Here is a 24,341-nt window from a genome sequence, read left to right as displayed (position 1 = left end):
GCTGGGTGCTGTATTCTTTGCAGCCATTATTTCTAAAGTAGGCAGCCATCTTGGAATGGTATTATCCATAGTGTATCATTCCTTTACCGTTAGAAGATGGCCACCATGTTTCGAAGCATTCAGTTAGCCACCGTGGCTCAGTACAAGAGTGATACAGTATACACTTTAACATTTGAAGCTGGCCACCTAGTGTAATGTTTCCAGAGCTATTATCATGAATGGTATTGTTCATAGACTTTTTGTTGTTTTTCCACTCCAGTAGGGCCAGCACACTGCTTCTAAATGTGGCAGCAATGTTGGAATTGTTTAAAACAAATATGTACTATGTGCAAAACCATTGCAAGACTGCCTCCCGCCACTATGTTTAATTTTGTTTTTGTATTGTAAGCATATGCCCACCAAGTTCAGGCAGAAGCATGTTTTCTTTTTACTACATTACTTCTTTTAATTTATCTTTCATATGCTTGTGTGAGTTTGTGTGTTTGTTTCAATGAGGATAGGTAAGGGTGTGACAGAAAGAATTAATCAGAGGGCAGGCACCCCTATCACACATTCAACAGATTGGTAAACTCACCGCAGAGGCCTGCCTATGGCCTGGCATGAGGCTAAAATAGGTGACATGACTTGCAAGCTTCCATGCATGGGCCTGGACGGGATCTCCAGATTGGGAGATATTTAGGACTACAACGATGTCATGGCCTTCTAACACTTAGCTGAAGAATTTGACCTACACAAATTGCAGTTTTCCAACTACCTCTTGATCTGTCACACACTAGACACATACAGGATGGACCTAGAAGACGTGCCAGACTACAATCCTTTGAAACCAAATTGATCCTTGGCCCAATGGGTTGTAAGGGAATGTCAAAACTCTACAAGCCCTTCTCAACATTCCAGAACCGCTCCAGGGTATGCACACTGCTTGGGAGAATGATGTGATGGAGATACATGAGTGGCGGGGGCTAAGATGGCGACCTAGACACTAACTGTCCCTTCTAACTGGCATATGATTCGATTCAGATACTTGCATCAGATATATTACAGCCCTGATAGGCTATGGGAAGTTCCCCAAATACTGAGTGGACACTGTGGTGATTCAGGTGGGACCTTCTTCCATCTAATCTGGACTTGCCCTGTCCTTGCCAATTATTTTCAGAAAATACACAACACTCTAGCTGACATACTACAAATATCTAATGTCATAGACCCAAGGGTGGCGCCACTTTTGGGGATTAAGAGGGGCGGGCCTAACTCCTGAAGTCAAATGTTATTGGTGGGCATTTTCTTCCTTGTGGTCAAGCGACATTGCTAGATATTGGAGATCCACCAAGCCTCTACCCTTGGCGATTTGGTTCTGTGGCATGAATCTTTCAGCAATGCAGAGAAGGAGATCTACAAACGGAGATGATGTGCAAGCAAACATCCGAGAATATGAGGCACTTGGCCTTCCAGACATCCAGATGTCTTAAAAAGTCGGAATCTACTTTGCTCGCCTTTGTGTCTTACTGCTGGAACTGTGTTGTGGTATTTTGTATTTCTGGGACGATACCGCTCTACTGTACTTGGTGCTGCTGTTTTATGTTACAAACTGTTTTGCAACAATGAAAAAAATAAAAAGATTTGTAAAAATGAAATAAATAAAAAGTGAGTCAGGTGGATGAATTGATACACGAGTGTTCAGTACCTGGTGAGTTTGTTCACGGAGTATGTGCCTAAACTCACCGTCTGTCAGTCCTATTTAGTTATAAGCCAGGCCTATTGGCGTTCCCATTGATTGTTTAAAAGTGGACCCCGGCAAATAATAAATCCAGAGAAATGCAGCCTATCCAGTGTTTTTCTAGTTGCGTTCTTGCATCTTGACTGTACTTTGTGATGGCTTCAATGCACTTGTTCTTGTTGTTAACCTGCATTTTGTACTAGACAACTTTCCCAAAACAGTGTGTACAGTCAAATGTCACATAATGAAGTGCTTTATTTTAAAATCTGTGTCACTGCAGCTCGCACTGAGTTTTCTGCTCCTGGACTTTTACAATGTAACATATGTGCTAAAACCTTTGTTCGGGATCAGGGAAGGAGCACAAACGCTGATCTGAAAAATTCACTAACTGCTTTACATGCACTCAAAGCATCTTAGCAATAAGGCAGTCAGATGAGTATGTTATAAATCATTGTTCCTCAGACCCATTTCTTAAACTTATGATTATTTTGCAGGAAAAACTTCTGTGATGAAGACTACGCAGCCACAATCAGGAAGAAACAATCTGCTTCTTGGGCTTTAAAATGGTATGTATTCTTTGAATTCATTTCTTCAGAAATCCTAGTATAGACTAATGTGTGCAAGATTACAATACAATAGTTTCTGCCTTACAAGAACAAACTGATACGTCAAAGTAGAAGCCACAGGTAATTAAAGCAATAGCGTTCAGTCTGTTCTCATTTAATAACAAGTTATCTGTAATAAATTGTTTATTAATGATACCACATTGAATAAGTTGCTTTATTCCGAATCTCAGTAAACAGTACATGACAAACATTTAGAATAGGCAGCCATCCTTCTGAGGGCAATTTTTTTAATTTTATTTTTTAGGTAAGACCATATTCACATTTTGTTTCTACGTCTTCTTTCTTGGCTTGTTTAATCAAAGTCATTCTGTTTTCTGTTGTGGGTTGTTAAACAGGCAGAATCTTAAAAGTGGATAGACTGCCTCGGTAGCATAGACATGAACTGCATCCGAACATCCTTCCAGGCTCTTACTTTAGTTCCATTATCCATTGAAAGTGGACATTTTTTATGTTCTAGAAATTATCCTTGCCTTTAACTCTATGGATGTGTAGAAAACGAATAATCTATAATCAGAGTGCAGCCAGTGTCCGCGTAATAATTCTGAGCGGTTTGCATCGGCCTAAAGGTGTCTGCAATGTCGGATTCAAGCAGTGCAGAATGAAAATGGATTCTTGTTAAACTTGTATTGTGCTTGTACCTTGTGGTTATGCTCCTATTTGTGGAAAGTAGAAGACTGCTCAAGCTCCAGAACACACTTCATGTAGTGCATTTGTTTTCAAATCTAAAAGAAAAACTGCTCTGCCTTAAACAGGCCTGAACCTCTCTTTGAAGTTTAACTTGATAAATAGTACAACAGTGCCCTTTAGAGGCCTGCCATCACCAGCAGTACTGTATGATTTGAAAATGATTGCTGAATCCGTCCCTGTGGATTGTGGCAAGCAATAGGGGTTGACCCATTGTTTTGTCTAAAAATGGCTTCCGTGTTCCAGCAGACCACAGCATGATCATGACAACGTTTGATTCATGACTGCACCAACAAGAAAGCCATGCTACTGTTACCAAACCTACAACAACTTTTGCACCACTGATCTGATGCTTCCTCTGCTTTCTCAGTGTAAAGGTCGGTGTGGATTATTTCAAGGTGGGTCGCCACGTTGATGCTATGAATGAATACAACAAAGCCCTGGAGATCGATGTCAAGAATGTTGAAGCTTTAGTAGCGCGTGGAGCACTGTAAGTACCTCTTTTAGATGTTGGATGGTGAATACTGTCTGCTTTACTCATTTGTTTGCCTCCTCTTGATACACAGGCCATTCACGCTCTCGCTTTATCAACATCGTCTCATTGATATCTCTGCATCCACATCATGCCACTTTCAATTTATTGCAATTGATCCTGTTCACAGCCTCATGGTTTTGTGAAAAAATTGGTAAATGTTTCATTTTGAGGTACTTGATTCTGTTATCAAATGTGGTTCGCTCCTGTAGAGATGCTAGAGTATTGCGCTGCTAACCAAAGAGCTTATATTTAGCCTGAAATAATATGCCCGGTAAACTTCTCCTGGCCTTACCCTGCCAACATGTGCTTGCCAGAGCATGCAAAGGAAATTCCCCTTCTTTTCCACCTTAGCTATTAACAGTTTACAATATTCCTTGCGTAATCGGTGCAGCTTCTGGACGATGGTGGGGAATCCTAATAGCTACTCGCACCCAGGAGTGCTCCCCGTTACTGCGACAGTGGAAAAATTACACTTTTTACACCCTTCCTATTTCACTATTCCGTTGTCCCTTTGGCCCCATTTAAAATAGGCTAGTTAACCTCCCCACGACCATTGCCCTGCCTCACGCCTGCAGTTCTGCCCCGACTTAACCTCTGCAATTTGGCAACCAGCACATTCACTAACTCTTGTTACTGTACTTTCCATGGTCTCCGCAGTCCTTTGATTCTCACACCCCTATCTGCACCCAATATTGGACCAGAATACTAGAAATCTGAAATGAGGTACACATACAGTTCTTTTTGTTAGCCCAACCACTTAATGGAAATGAATTTTGACTATCCTGAGGCTGCAAGCTTTTAATAAAAATGTAATTAGCCATTTCTTTGTATACAGTTATGGATACCCGCAAGTGTTATGCCCCTGTTAACAAATTAGGAAATGGCCTAGGGCACTGAATTACTTGTTTTTGGTTCGAATAAGTTTGGAGACTTTGTTCTGTTTTGAACCATGTACCCAGCATCCTGTATGGAGTACAAGCAGTGTCACCTTTGAGTCTGCTAGGTGCTCCCTATAAGTTTTTAATGGCCTGGGGAAAAGACCCAAAAACTCCCTCTTGGGTACCAAAGGGCACCATCTAAAGTAAGGTTGCTATTAAAAGAAATTAAAGTTTGTTTTAGTTCAGGATGAATTATCTATCACCTGTGACAGAGTTTTAAGTTAATTTGAAATATACTATAACTCATTTTCCTTTTGATTGCAAGTGTATAATTCTTTTAATGCACATATTTTCACTGTTCTAGATATGCAACCAAGGGAAGCCTAAACAAAGCAATAGATGATTTTGAATCTGCTTTAGAGACCTGCTCAACCCATAGGAATGCAAGAAAATACCTCTGCCAAACGCTTGTGGAAAGAGGCGGACAGTAAGTAGTTTTGTTTTCTTCAAGGCTGATATGTTACAGGTCAACACAAAGTCATAACTATGCTGTCCGCCATACCACAGAATCCTCTAAAACGTTGCTGATATTCTTCTAATGGTACCTACAAAGAACATTAAGCAGGGAAACTGATTAATGCAGATTTACACTATGCTCAGAAGGGACAAATGCACTCAGCAGGTGAATCCAGCATGGAAAGCTGGAGAGTGGGGAGTGAGATACTACAAGTCACTAGTAAAGATGCTGGGTGACGTTCGACAACATTACGTGGGTAGCATTCTTTGGGGAAGTTATGGCAGCAGGGAAGTTGGGTAGCAGGATTGTTTTTGTAGAGTATTGGGTTGGATGAGGGACTCCTCGGGGCACTAGGGCCCAGATGAACGAAAAGGCTGGTTGCAAATTGCAGATCGACATTTAGTTACAAGTATTTACTTTTTCAATTTGACCTATGTAGCAATTAATTGTATCGCAAAACTCCATCTGCTGAATGACCTGCCTCATGAATATTACTGAGGCAGGTGCTCATTTGAAACCGTTTGTTATTGGCTAAAAAAACATTGCTATGCTAGTATGCAGAGAATAGTACATCACCATGCCCGTTAGCATTACACAACGGCAAACGTTTTTTAAGGCAGCCAATGTTCCTTAAAGGAGCCTGTGCTGCTATTAAGAAAAAAAAAACATTTGGGAAAACATCGAGGGGGCAGGCAGTAGGCATCACTTTGTCCTTTCCTTTTTGCAATTGAGTATTGGTTTAATAAATACTAAAAATCAATTTTCCCTGGCAGTTTGGTAATTGCAGGGTTTGCAGTTGCAAAATGGCTTTGTACATCTGACCATACGTTTCAGATATGTTGCTGATTCTGGGCCCCACATCGAGCCATATAGAGACCAAGAGAAAGGAGTAGGAGACAGTTAAAACACATAGAACTCAATTAAAATGTCTGAGCAAAGTACTCAACCTTTGGCTGAAAAGTGACCATACATGATAGGATTGGATTGGAGGTGTTGGTGGCTCAAAAACCTATATTTCAAGACGGATCAACAGACGTTTTCCATAGAGGTGGGAGGAAAACAAAATAGTTATCCAAACTGAGTGGAATAAAAAACAGATGACCCCAGGCAACATAGTGATTGATGGAAATGCTTCGGTCGAGGCTTCTCCACAGCTACATAATGCATTTAATCATTTTATTTCGTCATGTGAATAAGAAACTATCCAGCTGGGCTAGTTTGCCCTGACCCTTATGCAAAGCAGCGCAAGTAACTCCAGGCACTTTTCAGTCTTTTACTTTATCAGTGCCTGTTGTGCCTTACCCCCCTACAGCCCTAAATGCATACATTCCAGTGTGTATTCTCTCTGTCTGTCTTCCCCCTACCACCTTCTCTCTGTCTCTCTTCCCCACCTCTCTCCCTCCTCCTCCCTCTCACCCCCTCCCTCTCTCCTCACTTTCTTTCCGTCACCCTTGCTTCCTCCCCCTTTCTCTCGCACCCCCTGGTCTCTCTCACGCACCCCCTCCCCTGTCTCTCGCTCTCCCTCCCCCGGCTCTCCGGTCTCCAGCTATATTTTATATCCCGTTTAATTGAAATATGTGTGTTAACTGTATGCATCATTCTGTGTATTCAGTTATCCATCCTTTCTTCCAGCCGTTGATACATTCTTATTAAACAACCACTCACAAACCCACACAGTGCCCCCAATCTTTAAAGAAACACTAAGTCTTAGGCTACACCAAACATCTTTGCCAGTGCTTCTTAGCAGTGTGACCCCAGTCCTTTAATTGGACTGGAGGCACAATCTGACACAATACATAAGATTACGCAGAGATTGGTGCCTGCTGCGTTGTATATCAGAACACTGGAGACCGAAATATCTTAGTCAAATTCTTTATTCGATGAAATTCATCATAAAAGAGCAATTAGTAACATAATACAATTAAAAATTTCAAAACAAGGGTTCATAAAACACAGTTGGCATTAGACCATTACAGATAAGTACAGTCACAAGACAGGATGATGAGCATCCTAACCAAGTACTCTTAACTAACAAGTGCTTCAGAACTAATAAATGATTCAGAATGGGTTTTGTAACACCTCATGCGGGAGCGCCAAGAATTGCCCAAAAATTTTGCAACTCCACAAACCATAGTAATTGAAGAGGTATCGGTGGTAAGTATCCGCCAAGCCGATGCATGGCATCTAACACCCATATTCTTGCATAGTGGTTTTAGCCAGATCCTCCTAGCGACCCTATATGCCGGGCAAGCAAAAAAGAAATGTGCCACTGACTCAGTAGGGGCTGCACAGCCAGGACATGAGCTCCTTTTGCCGACATTATTTTTCCACCCGAGATATAAGCATTTACTGGGAGGATCCCGAGTCTAACCTTCAGGTAAAGAGATCGATCTAAGGGCTGCTCGATGTAATCCAAAAAGGGTTCGAAGCGCCATGACAACTTAAAGGACAAATAGCGCTCAGTAAGTGAGCCCACAGAACTACTAGAAAGTGTTTCCTGCTGAACTAGATTCCAGTAGAGCTTTTTAATCACCATCTTAGGCGGAGGTGATTGGTTTGCCCATGAGTCGCTCAAACCCAGGAGCACCACCAACCGCTTCAAGTTGCTCAGCCACTTAACCCTATTATTGGTGTTTAGCTGGATTAATTCATCTAGGGCGGCAGCATAATCCAGGAGCTCCCTTGTCCTGCGCAGACGAACCCAGAAAAGTAATGGGCGTAAGCGCACTATATCCTTAAGGGGGCGCCTGCCCATGTCAGCCCTTAAAGGAAATAGGGGAGTGGAGACTGGGAGGGCTACTGCGTCTCTCAGAAACTTGTTTTCAGCCCTGTCCAGCTCTACAGTGTTTTCAAACCCCCACAGTTCTGAGCCATATAAAGCGGACGGGAGAACTTGGCCTTCGTAAATTGTTAGGAGCGGTGAGAGGGGCTTGCTTTTAGATTTACGATATTCACTCATAACCGCCCCAGATGTTCTTTTATAATTTAACACCATTTTAGCCAAGTGATCCTTCCAGCTCATGCGACTATTAACCCTGATGCCCAGATAGTCATATGATTCTACCTGCTCCAAGGGCTCTCCATTAAGTAAGAGATTATTTCTAAATCTAGGTGAAGGTGCTAGAGCCATGAGCTTAGTTTTTAGAGTATTGATGGTAAGACCTCTATCAAGGCAAAATGCACTAAATCGGTTCAGGAGCTTTTGTAAGCCAGACGGCGACTTAGAGATTAAAATAGTGTCGTCGGCGAAGAGGAGTGTGGGGATTTTAACTCCTGCCAGGGATGGGGCATCAGCCGGTTCTTCTCTTAAATAATCCACCACTCCATTCACAAAAAGAGAGAACAGAGTGGGAGCCATGACACATCCCTGGCGTACACCCCTCTTCACGGGGATCTTTTCGGTTAGTTCCCCTTGGGTACCCCACCTAATCCTGGCATAATTCCCTTCATGAAGATGCACAATTAAACTTAGGAGGGGGCCAGGAAATCCCATATTCTTCAAAACCTCCCACAGCCTCTCACGTGGTACCAGGTCAAAGGCCATCCGAAGATCTATGAAAGCCAGGTATAAACTACCTTTATTGATGGTAACCGACTTCCAATAGATCGCGGAGAAGCGAAAGACCTGGTCCATCGTGCCCACCTTTTGCCTGAACCCTGCTTGGAGGTGTGACAACACATGCAATTCTTCCATCCAGGTGCCGACCCTAGATATAATTACCCTGCCAACCACCTTCTGTAGCACGTCAATCAAACTGATTGGTCTATAGTTGGCAGGGTCGTCTCTGTCGCCCTTCTTAAAGACAGTGATTACCTCCGCTCCCTTCCACGAAGCTGGGACTGGGTAACCATGGGAGATGAGATTCATTATTTTTGCGATGAGGTTGGCCCATAACTCAGGGGCCTCCATGAGGAGATCACCAGGTATCCCATCTGGGCCTGCTGCTTTCTTAGGAGTAAGGTGACTAATAGCTAACAGCACCTCAGCTGTCGAAAAGGGTTCCCTGACCGGGAGCTTGGGGTGAATACTAGGGGCATAACCAATAGGGATATTGGAATTTTCTGGCCCACCATAAATTGAAGAAAAATGGGAATGCCATTGCTGACCTGTTATATGGTTATCTAGAGGGCGAGAGCTGTTCAACCTGGCTTTGTTGATCAGGTCCCAAAACAGCGAGGAATTCTTTCCTATGGAAGCTGTCTTGAGGTCTTGCCAGTGTTGTTCTTCCCATACACGTTTTGCTTGCTCCAAGGCCCTAGCGTAATCTTTCCTGGCTACACTAACCCGGAGTTGGTTCTTTTCACGCAAGGCAATTCTGATCTCATTTCTTGAAGTTTTACAGTTCGCCGTGTACCAGGGACTATTCGATATAGTTTTTTTGTTAACCCTGCCACCACTCTTGACCTTATTATTACCTTTTAGGAGGAAGAATTCCCCAACTTTCTCCGTTAAACTATTATACGCCTGGGAAAAAAGTATGCCCTGTGCAGGCGCTAGGTCCGGATCAAACACTCCCATTTCTATACTCAGATCTTCAACAAACGTCCTGATTTTTATCAAATTATGAGTCTGCGACTGAACCTTCTCCCACTTGAGTCTTCGATTCCCTTGGAAAGGTATCACCTCCTTAGTAGACTTCGGGTGCGATATCCTCTCTATGGTGTTCCGCCTCCCCCATCTTATTGACATGCATAGGGGATTATGGTCACTATCCTGTGAAGGAGTCACCACCATATCTACTAGGTCACACCATAGTTCCACGTCTAATAAGATGTAATCGATTCTTGACGGGCTACTTAACCTATTAAAGGTCATTGCCCCGTCAGGGTCGGAAGGGGTCCTACCATTAAGAGCCCTGAGGTTATGTTCTACAGTGAGGGAATTAATCTGTATAACCCTTGGTGACCATTTCTTGATTGTGGGCAGAGACAGGGTCGGGATACCCCATCTGGAATCCACTTCCTCTATACCCAAGGGATCGTCACCATCTAGTGGTTCGAATGTACAATTAAAATCCCCTCCCACTATAATTTTAGAGGTGGGGGGGCAAATTGCTAATGCCTGATCTAAAATGGATAAGGTACTTGAATTTATGTCCCCTATGGTACCTCTTGCATAGACATTAAATAGGTCAATCCTACTAGTTCCCCCCTCAAAGGAGATATGTTGGATGTCACAACATCCAGAGACATGGGTGGTTATTTTAAGGTTCAGAGCGATCTTGATCCATACATGCAACCCCCCAGCTGGTCTACCCCTGCCCTTACTCAGAGCTGGTATGAAAAAAGTGGTGTATCCCGATTTATATAAAGGAGAGACACTCCATGTTTCCTGAAATATGCATACATCGAATTGCTCGATGAAAACATTCCATTCAGGCAACACCAACTTTCTTTGTAGACCCGCCACATTCCAAGAAACAAGGTGTAGGCCTTCGTTATCTTTCAATTTTAAATCTGACGGGGATACTGCAGGCCTGTCCATGACCAGCATGGTTTGAATACCTATGGGTTCTGGTTGGACTAGGTGGTCTGTCGTCAAGGGGATTACAGTACTGTTAACCAAGGGGGTAGAGAGAGGGGTGGATACGTTCCCGCCACTAGCAAATCCACTTATAATTGTAAGTCCTGTAGAAACAGGAACAGCTCCGTGGGCTTCCATACTCCTCTCACAAACAACGTTCTTAAGGCAAGATAATCCTATTGGCCACCCACCGCCCCAATGGGGCTTTAATCTTCAATCACATTCAGCCAGACTAGAGAGGGTTTCAAACCTGTTTGACAACACTAAAGGGTTAGAAGGCTTCACTCTCACACCTCCTCTATTAGAGATCCTATTAAAACTAGGAGGGATGTGATGCCACCCAAAAGGATCAGTGATTTGTTGGGTGTTTGAGGGGCCCGATAAGTAGTTCGGCCTATATGTGTCTGGTGGAATGGGCAATAGGGAGGGATGCTTAGTTGGGACCGAAATATTGTGATACAGCAATATTCTGGGCAGTATATCAAAAACTAAAGTATTCTGAAGGTAAGTGTATATATAGCTAAGTATAGATGTACTGTATTTAAATCCACATACCTTGTAGATGTACATTGTCAATGTACTCATACTTGGAGTTAATTTAGTAAACTTATACTTGGCTATTTGCATTCGTCACTGTTTTTTTGTTTTGTTCCAGACCTACGTGAGACCATAAAAACCGATGTCTTGTTGTTCATAGTTTGAAGTAGAATGTTTGCTGGCTATCAGACTCCTGGTTTGTACTCCATACCTCTCTATTGTTTGATGAGCCCCATTCTCTAGTTTAGGTGTCCTTTTGGGGACTACAGCTACCCCTCTTTGCTATGGTAGTGGTTGCATCTACAGTCTGCTTTTCTTATGCAGATTTGATGACTGAGTTTTTAAATGATTATTGTTTGCTGGCCTGTGACCTGGGAGGTACATATTATGCTGAGAGGTACATATTATGCATTTCCTTACATTGTTTTAAAGGCAGTGACTTACCATGAGATTTGGAGCTACCAGCTGTTGGGGACTAATGAATAGGGATTTTTCTTTTTACATTTATTCTGGAGTGTTTTTCTTCTGCATTACTTTTACATCTGTGTACAATATTTAATCACTCAGAACAAAAGAGAGATTGAGAAGAGACGGGAAAGCCCATCTGTCTTCCCTTATTCACTGTATCCAACAAAAAGAACAAGCTTTCTACCATGCCATTCAAGTTTCATTCATGTCATTTAACTGGAGTCTCAGGGAAAAAAAAGTAGATTTTTCTATAAAAGAACCCTCACCCACCAACCTAGTTGGTGGCATGCTTCATTAACGGGTTCCCACCTAAGATGCAGAGTGCATCTTAAGTGTGCTACGACGCCTGATTACAGCATAGCTGCTTTCTTTTTTGTGAAGTGATGAATTATGAGTGAGTTTTAAAACTACCTCCAGAATATCCACCCTTGAGGGATACATTTTAATAATGGATTTGTTGGGTAGGGTTAAAAACAATGTGCAGTGAGAAATTAGTGGTCTCTCACATCCTGGCGTTTGGTCAACATGTTTCAGTCAATAATGCGTGTTGATTGAGTCACAGCGATTTTCTTCAGGACCAAGGTGCTAGGTACAAAACCCTATACAGTGAGCGCACACTCACTAAGGCATGCATGTGTGGGCTGTTTTTTTCTTAACTTATGATTTTGACCCACGTAGTATTCGCATTGCTGCTAACTGGGGAAACATGGATCCGGAGGGAGGCAGGGCCTATAGTCACACTTTCGTCAAGGTTTTCCGACTGCATCGTACCTACTGCATTCCTGCTTGGGATCCAGAAGTTACGACTCCAAAGCCAGCAGTGTTAGGGTAGGTAGTCAGGTGGAGTCCACAAATCAACTTTCATGCTAAATTAGTGTTTCCACTGCTCCCACTCGAGGAGACAACATTGTTGCCCTGATTGGGTCAGTTTCTCCTTTTACAAGGAAGCATTATCAGGGTATCAAATACTTCACAAAATCTAGGTGATTTATGATTGGCTATCCTTTGATATAAACAGATTCCAACCACTGTGTAGATTCGGGAAACCTTTTGTCCTGACAAATTGGCAACTGATCATCCTGGACTATCCATTGGGAAGAAACATGTTGACCTTTTGCTAAAAGCGATCATAGATCATTGTGTTTAGTGATAGCTGCCACATTTTTAAACAGACAAGTAGACTCGCCTATTAAAAAATCCAATATAGAGGACTACTTGTTATACTTTAACATGCGCTTTCCTTTACACGTTCATTTCACACACCAGTCTACACAAAAGAGCCCTACAGTCACATATGGCTTTGGGGAAAAAGATCTCTGACAAAGAGCTCCCATATGGGTGCCCATCAGGCATTGCAGTGCCGGCCCAACGAGGAGCACGCCCTATTATAAAGCATGACGCCCATTCGGGGGGGGGGGGGGGGGGGGTGAGAGTTCAGTGAGCGGCCCCCTCCCTGTCTAATCTCCTCCCGCCCCCCCCCCCCCCCCCCCTCTTTTGGAATCACCTGCATACGCTTGTTATAGAATTGATCTCATGGGAGCACGTATGCTGAACCTATAAGCACACCTGGCCTCCCCACCCCTTTTCTTGTGATATGATTCTTTTGAAAAACCTAATTCTTTTTCTGAGACGTCAGTTAAATGACATTTGAATGGCATGGTTGGGTAGCAAGCTCTTTCTTTTTGTTGGATACAATACTGAATCACTACTCTTCAATTAATCTGGACTACATTTGTTTATAAATATTCATATGTTGTGCTGGAGGAATCCATTCACATAGTTTGAAAGCACAAATAAATTAGAGTATTTGACCTTGACGGAGTGTTTGGTTCCTACGTGTGGTGTTATTTGGGTGTCTTCTAGTGAGCTTTACACACTTGCAAATTTACCACCATGCCCCAACCACATTGTTCTGTTACCTCATTGCTGCATGTAGAAAAGTCATCCTTTTAGTCTTGATCATCCCCATTTTTTGATTTATGCTGGTGGTTATTGACTCTTAAAGTGTCCTTTGCTCTGCTAACCAGGGCCAGTGCTCTGCCCTCTAAAGGTATATAGTAATTGGTATAATTCTATTTGGCAAAGACCACCTACCTGTAAGTCCCTAGTATATGGTAGGGCATGTAGGTTTATAGACCCCAATGGATATAATCCTCTGAAGTGTGCACTGCTGTGGTGTCTGGTGTCATTTTAAAGCCAGGCCTTCCTTGCTGGCTGGTTTTAGACTAAAACTGTGTCCAACTTCGACTTTGGAATGAAACGTACTTCCAAAGCCCAAAACTACCTTTCTATTTATATGTCACCCCTAGTTTCTGCCCCATGTATCCAAAGGATAGGGTGCATTGTTATGAAAAGCAGAGACAATATAAAATGTTTTATATTCCCTGGTAAGGAAAAACAGACAGTCTTGTTTTCCTATTGTACTGCTGCTAGCCCCATTGGCTAACCTAAGAAGGCTTTATTAAACTTAATAAAGTCCATATTTTCTTGGGAGCTAGTTGGCAATATCATTCAAAGTATCACAATAATGGTTATAATAAATCCAACAACTTGCCATGGTCGGATTTATTATAACTATTCTAGGAAAGTAGTTTTAGAACTTACTATACTGAAGTTACTTAAAGCAGCCCTGTAGCAGCCTCTTCTGCGTGGCTAGCCTTTGATAGCCTGAGCCAAGCTGCTCACTGAGTAGATGTAAGTAGGCCTGGGGATAAAACAATATAAACATTTAGAGGGAGGAGATTTGCTTCCCAGGGAAGCCAGGGAGAGGAAGAGGGTTGGCGTATAAGCTTGACTTCAAAGGAAAGAGAACAGTTGTCACAGGACCCAGGCCAGCCCCTACTTGCTTGATCCCCCGCCAGATAAGACAAATCAGATTAGAGGGGCTGGGAAGAGTGTAGTGAGTTGTTAGCCACACATCTGGGTTAGATTACAAAGATAGAAACACCAAGGAGAGATTTTCTTTAATTTGATTTTTGGAGAACAGAGCATTCTGGGTCAAAAATATGCCACACTTCGCAGGAAGTGGTCACAGCAGAGGCAAGTAACTTTACCCCGATTGGTTGGATTGTTCGTTCACCCTTGCCTTCCCTCCCACCCCCCAACTGGCCAACCCATAATTAAGGATAAATATGGGAGAGCTGCAGGAGCTCCTCAGAACACTGCCTGGAACAAAAAAAGAATGACTGTCCTGCTGGGCCCTTTGACTGCAACACAGAAGGCTTGCGCTCAAAAGTACCTGCTGCACTCTCAAGGCTCCACAAAGAAAGGACTGTGCCTCATTCAAAAGTAAAGAAGTGAACTCCCTGATCAGCAACAGGTACAAGAGAGTTGTAAGAGTTACCTGCAAGCCCAGAGAGAGGATCACTCCAGCTCACTAGTTACAACTGTATTTTTCCTCGACTGTGCAGATGTTTTGTGGGAGATTGAGTCCTAGCCCCAAAAAGGCAAACCAGAGCCTCTGGACCCTAGGCTGGTGCCGCTGAACATTTCTCTTCCTAAAGGTACCAACAGGGAACAACATCTGAAAGTTTTTAAACTTTCTACAGAGTTTTCGCTGAAAAGCTCTAGGAGGAGACCCATTCTGGTTTGTCCCGCTGAAAGCTCTAGAACGCCTTCTCGTCGAAATAGAGGACAAAGACTTCCAGAGACTCACCGAGGTATCGCACTGCAACCGGCCACAGTTGTCGACTCGAACTTAAGATCTGAGAAGCTCGAGAACCAGTGACGGGCGCCATTATCAATGGGTGGAGGGACCGCCTTGGGGGAGATTGGGACGATAGAGCAATTGCGGGTGGGGACAGGTTAATAATAATTTTTAAAAATGTACCTGACGGCCGGCCGCCTCTTGCGTCTGGTCGCTCCTGCTGGCCTCTTTCTCGGTACTAGCAGCCCCTGGGCCAGACTACCAGCCAATCCCTGTGCTGCAGAACAGTGCAGGGATTGGTCTGGGCTGGTTGAAACGACACGCCGCTCAGACCAGGGAGTCTGTGGGGGTTTCTCCAGACCTTTGCTGAATGCAGCTGGGCTGGAAAAACCAAAGTGCGCATGTGTGTTTTGGTCGCCCTGAGACAGCCAGCAAAAAACACACAAGCATCCTTCTCCACCCTCCCATGCCCCACCTCTCCATGCACATGTTGGCAAGTGAAAAATAAAGTGATGCTAGAGCATTGTTTTATTTTTCGTTTGCTGGTTCTGCATCAGGCAGTGGGGCGACGCTCCTACGCCACTGTCGAGGACCCAGCAACAAGCCTGTCGACGAGAGAAAAGCTCCAAGAAAAATTCTAAGTCGGAAGGTAATCTTTTGACTGGGACTTCACCCTCAACCTATCTGACCCAGCGCTCGGCTTAAAACTTTCTTTGTCCCGGTCCAGTGCGACCAGAAAGCCGCAAGTGGTGCTTTGAGCTTTTGGTGCTAAAATGCACAATTTTTTATTTAATCTTTAAAAATGCATATCTCTGTTCCCTACATAGAATGTTTGTCACTTTAGTGTAAAATTAAGGATAAAATATTTCTCTATTTTAATAAATTGGTGTTGGATTTTTATTGTTGTGCTTTCTTACTTATTTACTGTTATGGTAATATTAAATGCTTTGCACATACCGGCCTCCTAAGTTAAGCCTGGCTGCTCGTTTGCCAAGCTACCAAGAATTAATTTATTTAGCCTTGACTGGACCTATTAGTGATTGTGGTATTATTACTAGATGACTCGGAATACCCACACCTACTAATAATCCACTTTCCTACACTATGCAATTGGTAAACTTATCAATGTCACTTAAAGTTTGGGATGCATATTAGTCTATTGTGAATGAGCACACAAAAGTAAATTGCACCAAACTGTAAATGTTTAGTAGCCATCTGACGTTGTTGTGAAATGCAGGTTAGAGGAAGAAGATAAACTGTTAAATGCCGAGACTTACTACAAGAAGGCTTTGACTATAGACGAGACCTTCCAAGAAGCTGAAGATGCATTACAGAAGTTACGTCAACATATGCAGGTGATTCTTCACTTTCTTGTAATAGTTGTAATGTGTTATTTGTCTAAATTCTATATATATCAATTGCCACTAGTTAGTATAAGAAAAGCATGTCCGATAATAAAGATTGGTTTATATATGTGTGCATTTCTCCATATTTATACATTTGTGTTTGAATAGCATGTTCACTACATTTTATGCTAGATGAAGCTTATTCACTATTTGTATGTTTTTTGTAAACCTATGCTGTAAATGCCTTAAAGCTCTCAACCCATAAAATGCGGTTGCTCAGTTTGTTAAACAAAATGCATTAGACCTAAATGCGGTGTAGCTCTGCATTTTCCATGCAATTATTTTAGATAAAACCCCCAGTATTTGCACCGCAACCAAACAGAGGGGCAGAAAGCGTGTTTAATACCTTCCTTCTTCTACCAGTTCTTCTCCCCCAGAGTCTAGGTGACTGCCTAATATGTAGGCATTGCACCGTTTTGTACTCCTTCTCTTTCCGCCTTTAGAGAAATAAAATGTTGGGTACAATATTCCGATATATTATCAGTTTCCTAGCCTCTCCTTGCTACGACTGAGTTGATGATCCATATTTTTGTTAGAAAAGTCAGTCCTTCCCCCATATTCAAATTTTTCTTAATGTTTGTACAAATAAACCTGTGGTCCTCAGTGTTACGAACTAAAGATTAGATGATAAAAGTTCTGATGATTTTGAATCCCATTATTAGATGCTAAATTAATGTGAATGCCACTTTTAATAACGGGGTATAGTTCTTTTTGTCATTGGTAAGCCCAACAGGAATACAGCTTATCTTGTTGTACTGACTTATGTGCATAAACAAGAATATTGTTTTAGCAACCTTGGTCCTGTCACATCTTTCACACTACATACTACTAGTTGTGCAGTACTTCCCATAACTATAAAAGGGAATACACCTAATGCACGCTCATCATGATAAATTTGGGGGCAGGGAAGTCAAAAGTTTGGATATCTGATACCCCTTCTATTTGTTAACAAAAGCACACACTACACAGCTATTCAACATGTGACCTTATGTGCAAGTGTACCTTTCTTGGAAGAATATCTGTCATACCTATCCACATTGGATAGGTCCGCCTGTCTCGTCCATCTTTTGGGAAAATCTGGGGGGGAGAGGATTTGGGGAATTTTTGATTGCCTTAGTTTGCTGATGTCGCAACCTTGTTGTTTAGCCAGTAGCCGCATGAGGTCCCACATACTTGCACACCACCATATAGAATACTGTTCTGCCTTATCAAGGTGTATTGCTGATACCAGCAAACCTCACCAGCTAACTTCGTAGCTGCCAGATAATTTATGATAATGTAGTATTTAACTTTTTTTATAATCCGATGTAATATTATTTGGCAGTAGCAAACATTTTATTAAAGCTCTGTTCCGACTGTTGCCTGTATATCACTGGTTTAGTTTCCCTTTTCTCATTCTTGATGACTGAAGGAGTAGTGGTGCTGTGATGTGTGTTTAGCAGCTTAGCTGGTGGGATAACGCACACTGGTTTTCTGTGCAGCACTGGAATGTAGATCTCCCCACATAAGCGATTCATACTTACTTAAAACATTGCTGGTTAAGTGCAGTATATTTTAGCACATTTTGTCTGCTTTCCTGTAATACTGATGATATATTTTTCTTGTGTATATTTTCTTTGAACTGGGCTGTTGCTGACTTGGCCGTGCTGCTGCTCATCACGACCTGGACCATATATCTATATTTTTTACACCATAAACCACACATTGAATGGTACTGTGGTCTGTTAAACTGGTTTGTATCTTAATTCCACTTTTACTAACCAATGCATTTGAAACTGGGATTTATCACCCATTTCATTTAATGTATGATCTAATTTCCTCTTTGTACTTTTGGCTAACACTTATTATTCTCTTTTACCCTCCTTTTTTACTGTTTAATATGCATTTGCTTACCTAATCGTGTGTGTTCACCTACTTTGTGTAAACCATGATCCTTTGTTAATGCTGTTTGGGACACGGTTTTCAATGCAATTGATTGTGCTTTATTTTACTGGATCTTGAACTACAATATGACCCGTTCTGATTGTTTTGGCTTTTTTTCAAATTCTGTGGCTCAACTTTGCATTAATAATTTTGGAACCGGATAAACTGTGATTATATTTGTTTTTTGGGGTTTGGCGGCTTGGGGGCTTGGATATTATCACGTGTAATTTTGCTGTTACTTAATAATCATATGGTTGTGATCTCTGGGTTTGAAAAAGAAATCTCTGGAGACAAAAGAGAAACTACCCGAGAAGGAAAAGCCAAAAGAAAGGAAAATAGAAACAAGCGCTGAGAAATTGCGTAAGCTCTTAAAAGAAGAAAAAAGGTAAACCTTGTTGTATAGTTGTAACTAAAACTCCAAATGATGACTAATCAAGAACCGAGGTATGTTCAGATGATTATTTGCTAGTGAAATAATTTTGTAATTGCCACTTTAAGGATTTTAAAGAAATACCACTAGCATGTTGTGATAGGTGAAAAAATATTTGCTAAGAGGACACCACTTCTTTAGTTTCTGCTGGCGTCGATAAAGTCCCAAAGTATTAAGTAGCAACTATTACGTGTGTGCTTTAAACAAGTGAGCTTTAAAGCTTCTAATAGGGTTTAAGACCAGCAGATCACTATCTATTAAACAAAACCTCTAACATGAGAGTATAATTGTGTGTCTATCAAGTGGATCCCCATTGCACACAAACTATCTTAGTTATCATACATTCATTTCTCATATTCCCCAATGTTACTTCAGTGTTGGTGCCTTTACTATCTTTTCCATTTTGGACATTCAACAAATGATGACATTTGCCATTGAGATTAGGAGTTGAGTGCATAGAGGCACACAATTTCAGTCTCATCTGCTCTCCCCAGCTATGAAGCTATCCTGTAGGAGCTCTGCCAGTGCTCGAGAACACGGATGGTTCCCACCGGGGGGGGGAGGGTCATGCCAGAGAGCAAGACATCCCCGATTCGAGATTCCGTTGAAGACAAAGGGTAGAAATGGCCTGATTTCACTACCCATTTGGCCCAAACCTCAAGACTGCCAATAAGGTTAAAACTTGAGGGGGTAGGCGTTTCACAGATAATGCCCTTGCAGAGAAAAATAGTATCCATGGGAAAAAACTCTGGGAACTTTTACCTGTTGTGATTGAGCTGGACTCTTAACTTGTACATGTTTGTTTATATAAAACAAACTTATAATGGAAAGTGTTAATATGATGTGGGAAAAAAAAACAATGCTTGACCTGGCAAAACTCGCCTGATTGTTTTTCCAGTAATGTTTGTGAGATAGAGTTAAAGTTTATGGGCATGTAGGGAGAGGGCTCTGTGAAGGTCCTCTGTTTCGATGCCATCAGGAATCTGTCAAATATCTAATCTTGATTCATTATTTTTTGCCAGTTCCTCACGTGTTAATCTTTTTTAGGTTGAAGAAAAAAAGAAAAAGGTCAGCGTCATCATCTTCTACATCAAGTGAATCCTCCTCTAATGAGTCGTTTTCTTCCAGCTCCTCCTCCTCCTCTTCCTCCTCTAGTGACAGAAAACACAAAAAGCGAAGGAGAAAACAATCCGAATCCTCTACTAATTCAAAGAAGACCTCTTCTAAAGTTTCTTCCCATGGCAAGGACAGTCTAAATGAGGAGTGGTATCCACCTCCTGCTAACACCTCGGCTTCTTTTCTAGATAGAAAGCATGAGATGGAAAAAATATTACAGAAGCGTGATAGAATAGATTGTCAAAAAATAGAAGGAAAAGAGAAAGGAAGGTACCGTTCACTATCTTCATCCTCAAATGAAATCTTGGAAGCCTCTGGAGGTAGGTCTGAAGATTCAAGAGATTCTTATTGCAGTTCTAAATCTCAAACTAGGAGCAGGAAATCTGAGAGTCAGACAAGAAGAGAGAGATCTTTGTCCAGTAGAAGGGACTCCACAGGCTCATCTCACCAAAGGTCAGATGAGAAAAATAAAGCCTACTACTCTGTAAAGCATGATAAGGAAGTGTCGGAAAGGAAGGAAACACACAGAAAGTCAGAATCCAGACAGGAAATGCACCTTACTTCAGGGAGCTCTGACTACTCCCACAAAGGTGCTGAAAGAAACAAAAATAACCAACAGGCAGCTTCAGTTGATTCCAGGGGAGCTGATAAGCATGGTAGGTATCGTTTGAATCGGAATGATGAAAAAAGCAGAGGGAATCAGGACAGTCATGGGAGTTTTGGGGATAGAGTAAGGAGTAGCGATGTTGAAGAGCGAACCGTGCCCATTGAGAAAAAGGATTCTGCTGGTACAGTAAGCAAGAAATTGCCACCAGATTTATTAAATATATTTAGTCAGATTGCTGAATTTCAAAAAGAAAAAGTGAGCAAGTCTAAAGACAAATGATCTACTTGATTTGAAGAAAGCAATCTTTGCGACATCCAATGTAGTGAAATGTTTATGCTACCTTTGTGGCCTTCTGTGAAATGTAACCTTCACAAGTGTAATTTTGTCAAATTATGCCTAGAATTTTCAGAGAGCCGTTGAAACATTCCAAATGGGAAATCTGATGGGATTAGAACAGCTGTCTGGTTTCCTTTGAGAAATGGGCATCAGCTGCATTGCCTACTATGTAGGCTTCAAATTAAAGAATTCATCATATTGTTGATACATTGCCACGAATCTAAGTGCATTTTGTTTAGTAGCGTTTACATGTTCTACAACGTTATGACGGGGAATTTCCCAGAAGGCTCATTTGCCCAGTACCATATAATACATTCCATTCTGAATCTAGGGTGGTTCATTTGATTAAAACTGTTCTGTTTGGTTTTGTCAAAACTTCATGACATGATGGGTGTGGCGGAAGAGAGCAGGGGTGCGAACAGCAATTTGTGACCGAATTTTAATTGTACCTAAGGGTCTTTGATAGTTTGATGTCATCATCCTTACACAATAATGAAGCTTGTTTGGAAGTCTGGTTCCTACTTTATCCAAGGTGTACTGGGACAGATTGCTAAATGGCCTATATGAGAACTTGGCGTCTAAGTAATGAAACACTTCTAACTTGCGCAAAACTAGTGAAAAACTGTGATGGCACCGTAGAAATGGGGGATGGCGCAGGAAGACAGTGGAAAAGGAATACAGCATGCTGTTACAAGGGCAGCTGTTGTTTGAGATGAAAGTGCATGCCTCTCTCCAAATGTGTTGTGGGTTTCGTACTCCTAGCCACCGTTTTTGGAGCCTCTCATGTCATGTACCGCAGTTTGTTAGCGCTCGACTCTGTCCTAATATTGGTCACAGGAACCTGTTTTTTCAATGTTACCATGGTCTGGACCCTCTTACTTGAGTGGTTGTACTGCTGATAGCAGAGCACCTATAAAATGTATTCTTGTGCCTCAGTCTTCCCTGTCTCCATCCTAGAGTAGTATTGGTTCTTTAAGTCAGTTTTTACATAGCTGTTTCTTACTGCAGTTGTTTCCTTATGCAAGGTAACTTCACCATTCATCGTTCAAGTTTAATTTAATCTTGCCAGATTTGAAACTTTAAAAAAAAAAAAAAAGTTTTAAAAAACAGCCATTTTGTCCATAACTCCCATCTCTGGGTGCCTACATTGTGTACATCTTTGATGTCTTGTGTTTTTTTTTTTTTTTTTTTTGGCTCATTGTTCCGCATTTGTTACCTGTTCTATTAATTGCAATCCTTCTGTAGCTTTAGTTTGACTCTTGTCAAGTCCCGCTGGAAAGTTATTAATGCATTGAGGATGCGATTTAAAAAAAAAAAAAAAGACAGAAGCGTAGCAATCTATTGCCAGATCCTAGTAAATCAGGGAGTCCTGCACATAATAAATATATGCAGCATGATACTTGATGATTGGAATACATAAAAAAAAAATCTGCCAAATTTTTCTTTGCCCTTCCAATCTGTTGTGATGGCTTGGTGAGAATCAAAATGTGTCTAGTTTGCATTTTCATATTTTATGTTTTTTTTGTATCAACAAAAGTTTTTTTCCTGTTCCCACAATGATGTTTTCAATTCTGAAACTGATGCAGTTGAAGGCAACTTAAGTCTGGCCACCCAAATGTATTTAATGTCTTTCAGTAGCAAATGATAGACTTTGCACTTTAAATGAATGTCTTTTTGCCTCCACAATTTAATACTTGTAGAGCATTTGTCATCCTGGTCTTTTCTTCCGTACAGACCTTTTTATGAAGGCCCTTTTAGGACACAAACAGTAGAAAAAAACCTTAGTGTATAATAAGGCTGTGCCTGATTTGTAAGGTTGTATTCTACTTGCTTCTGTAGATGTGCTATAATTATTAAAATGTTTTGAAAACGTTGTTCGAGCTGTTTGTTTCTGTGTCATTTTATGACTAGGTTTGAGTCAACATGAGCTGTGATCAGGAACATCCTGGTCACAGGGCAGTATTACTAGTACTGCAAGTTTTCACCTCTTGATTTCAGAAATATTAACCAATGGGTCTGCCTTTTAAAAAAAAATATCTAATAAAAGTGCACCGATTTGCTATTTTCTCTGTATTGCGTATGTGGTTGGTTCATTCAGTCTCCCATTTAGCCATTTTTTAAAACTTAAATGTCAATGCATTCCCTCATTCTTGTATTGATCTGTGCGTAGGCATGCATAAACACTAGCCAATGAAGAATCACTTCAGATCTAAATTATGTGTTGTAGAGTGAGACTAAGAGAAGTAGGTTGTTTCTGTATGCAACTTTTATTTCTGTTGAACAAAAATAAGCCATTGTGTGAAAGACGATGATGTGCTTAAAACACAAGGCATGACTGGCAACTGCATATTATGTACAACCAAACTGTGGCCTCGGTGCGTGGTGACCTGAAGTTTAAAAAAAATAATAATTCTATAGCATTATCTAAAGGGAATGTGGGACAAAAAACATGGTAAAGACCCTGCACTTGCCAGCCTTAGCAATGATTTAAAGAGATCAGAAAAGGGGCAGGAGGCTAATGCTGACTGGCAACTGCATATTATGTACAACCAAACTGTGGCCTCGGTGCGGGGTGACCTGAAGTGTAAAAAAACAAACAAATGTATAGCATTATCTAAAGGGAATGTGGGACAAAAAACATGGTAAAGACCCTGCACTTGCCAGCCATAGCAATGATTTATAGAGATCAGAAAAGGGGCAGGAGGCTAATGCTGATGACGTTTGTGAAGTAATAAATGGGGTGGGCTCACAAGGGCTAAGAACAGGAGTGCTAAGAGACGCCCTTCTCATAACTACAGTCTAGGTATGCCATTGTACATTTAAAATGACTGCAACTGCTACAGCATGATGATGCTATACAATGGCGTAAGCACACATTCTCTAGATGCACGAGTGCACACATCCACAATTGAATTTTACATGTTTTTCAAAGCTAACAGTCATATTCTAGATCTTGATCTTGGGCAAAAATAGATAAACATGCTTATTTTCTTGTTTACAAATAATGAATAGCATTGACTCCAGGAATAGCACTAAACTGTCAGTGCTATTCCTGTTTGACATTTACTCTCTCAAATTGTTTGCGTGGAGTGTCAGTGTCCCATTTGTGAAAAAAAAGATTTGATTCATAATATTGTTTCCCCTCACACTTACAGTATCTACATGGTGTGGTAACGTGAAGCAAGCACAGCCTACATGCTTCAAAAAATAAACGTACACTTAGTAATTACAAACCAGTTACAAAGCGGATAAAATAAATGTTTTATATTCAACACGTTTTAAAAAAACATGAAAAGTAAACCTTTCATTGATTAACTTTTTAGGGAAAAAGTTGTGTGATTTCTTGTACTTGACTGACATTTCAGTCTCCAGCAAGTGCAATTCAGCTGTA

At 41.4% G+C, this 24,341-nt stretch overlaps 1 protein-coding gene across 1 annotated transcript in view; it reads left to right on the top strand.

Annotated features, from left to right (window-relative positions):
• Positions 1-22,824, top strand: part of TTC14 (tetratricopeptide repeat domain 14) — a 71,036-nt gene extending 48,212 nt beyond the window's left edge. The window contains exons 7-12 of the mRNA XM_085635383.1: positions 2,212-2,283; positions 3,398-3,517; positions 4,805-4,927; positions 16,370-16,487; positions 18,740-18,846; positions 19,939-22,824. Of these exons, the coding sequence (XP_085491509.1) occupies positions 2,212-2,283; positions 3,398-3,517; positions 4,805-4,927; positions 16,370-16,487; positions 18,740-18,846; positions 19,939-20,893 (1,495 nt within the window). The 3' untranslated portion in view covers positions 20,894-22,824. The remainder of the gene's footprint in view (positions 1-2,211; positions 2,284-3,397; positions 3,518-4,804; positions 4,928-16,369; positions 16,488-18,739; positions 18,847-19,938) is intronic.
• Positions 22,825-24,341: the final 1,517 nt, after the last annotated feature.

This window comes from Triturus cristatus, chromosome 11, assembly GCF_964204655.1.
Source record: "Triturus cristatus chromosome 11, aTriCri1.1, whole genome shotgun sequence".
Lineage (NCBI taxonomy): Eukaryota > Metazoa > Chordata > Amphibia > Caudata > Salamandridae > Triturus > Triturus cristatus.
The sequence above is the reverse complement of the archived record's forward strand: the minus strand, read 5'-3'. Positions and strand labels throughout refer to the sequence as shown.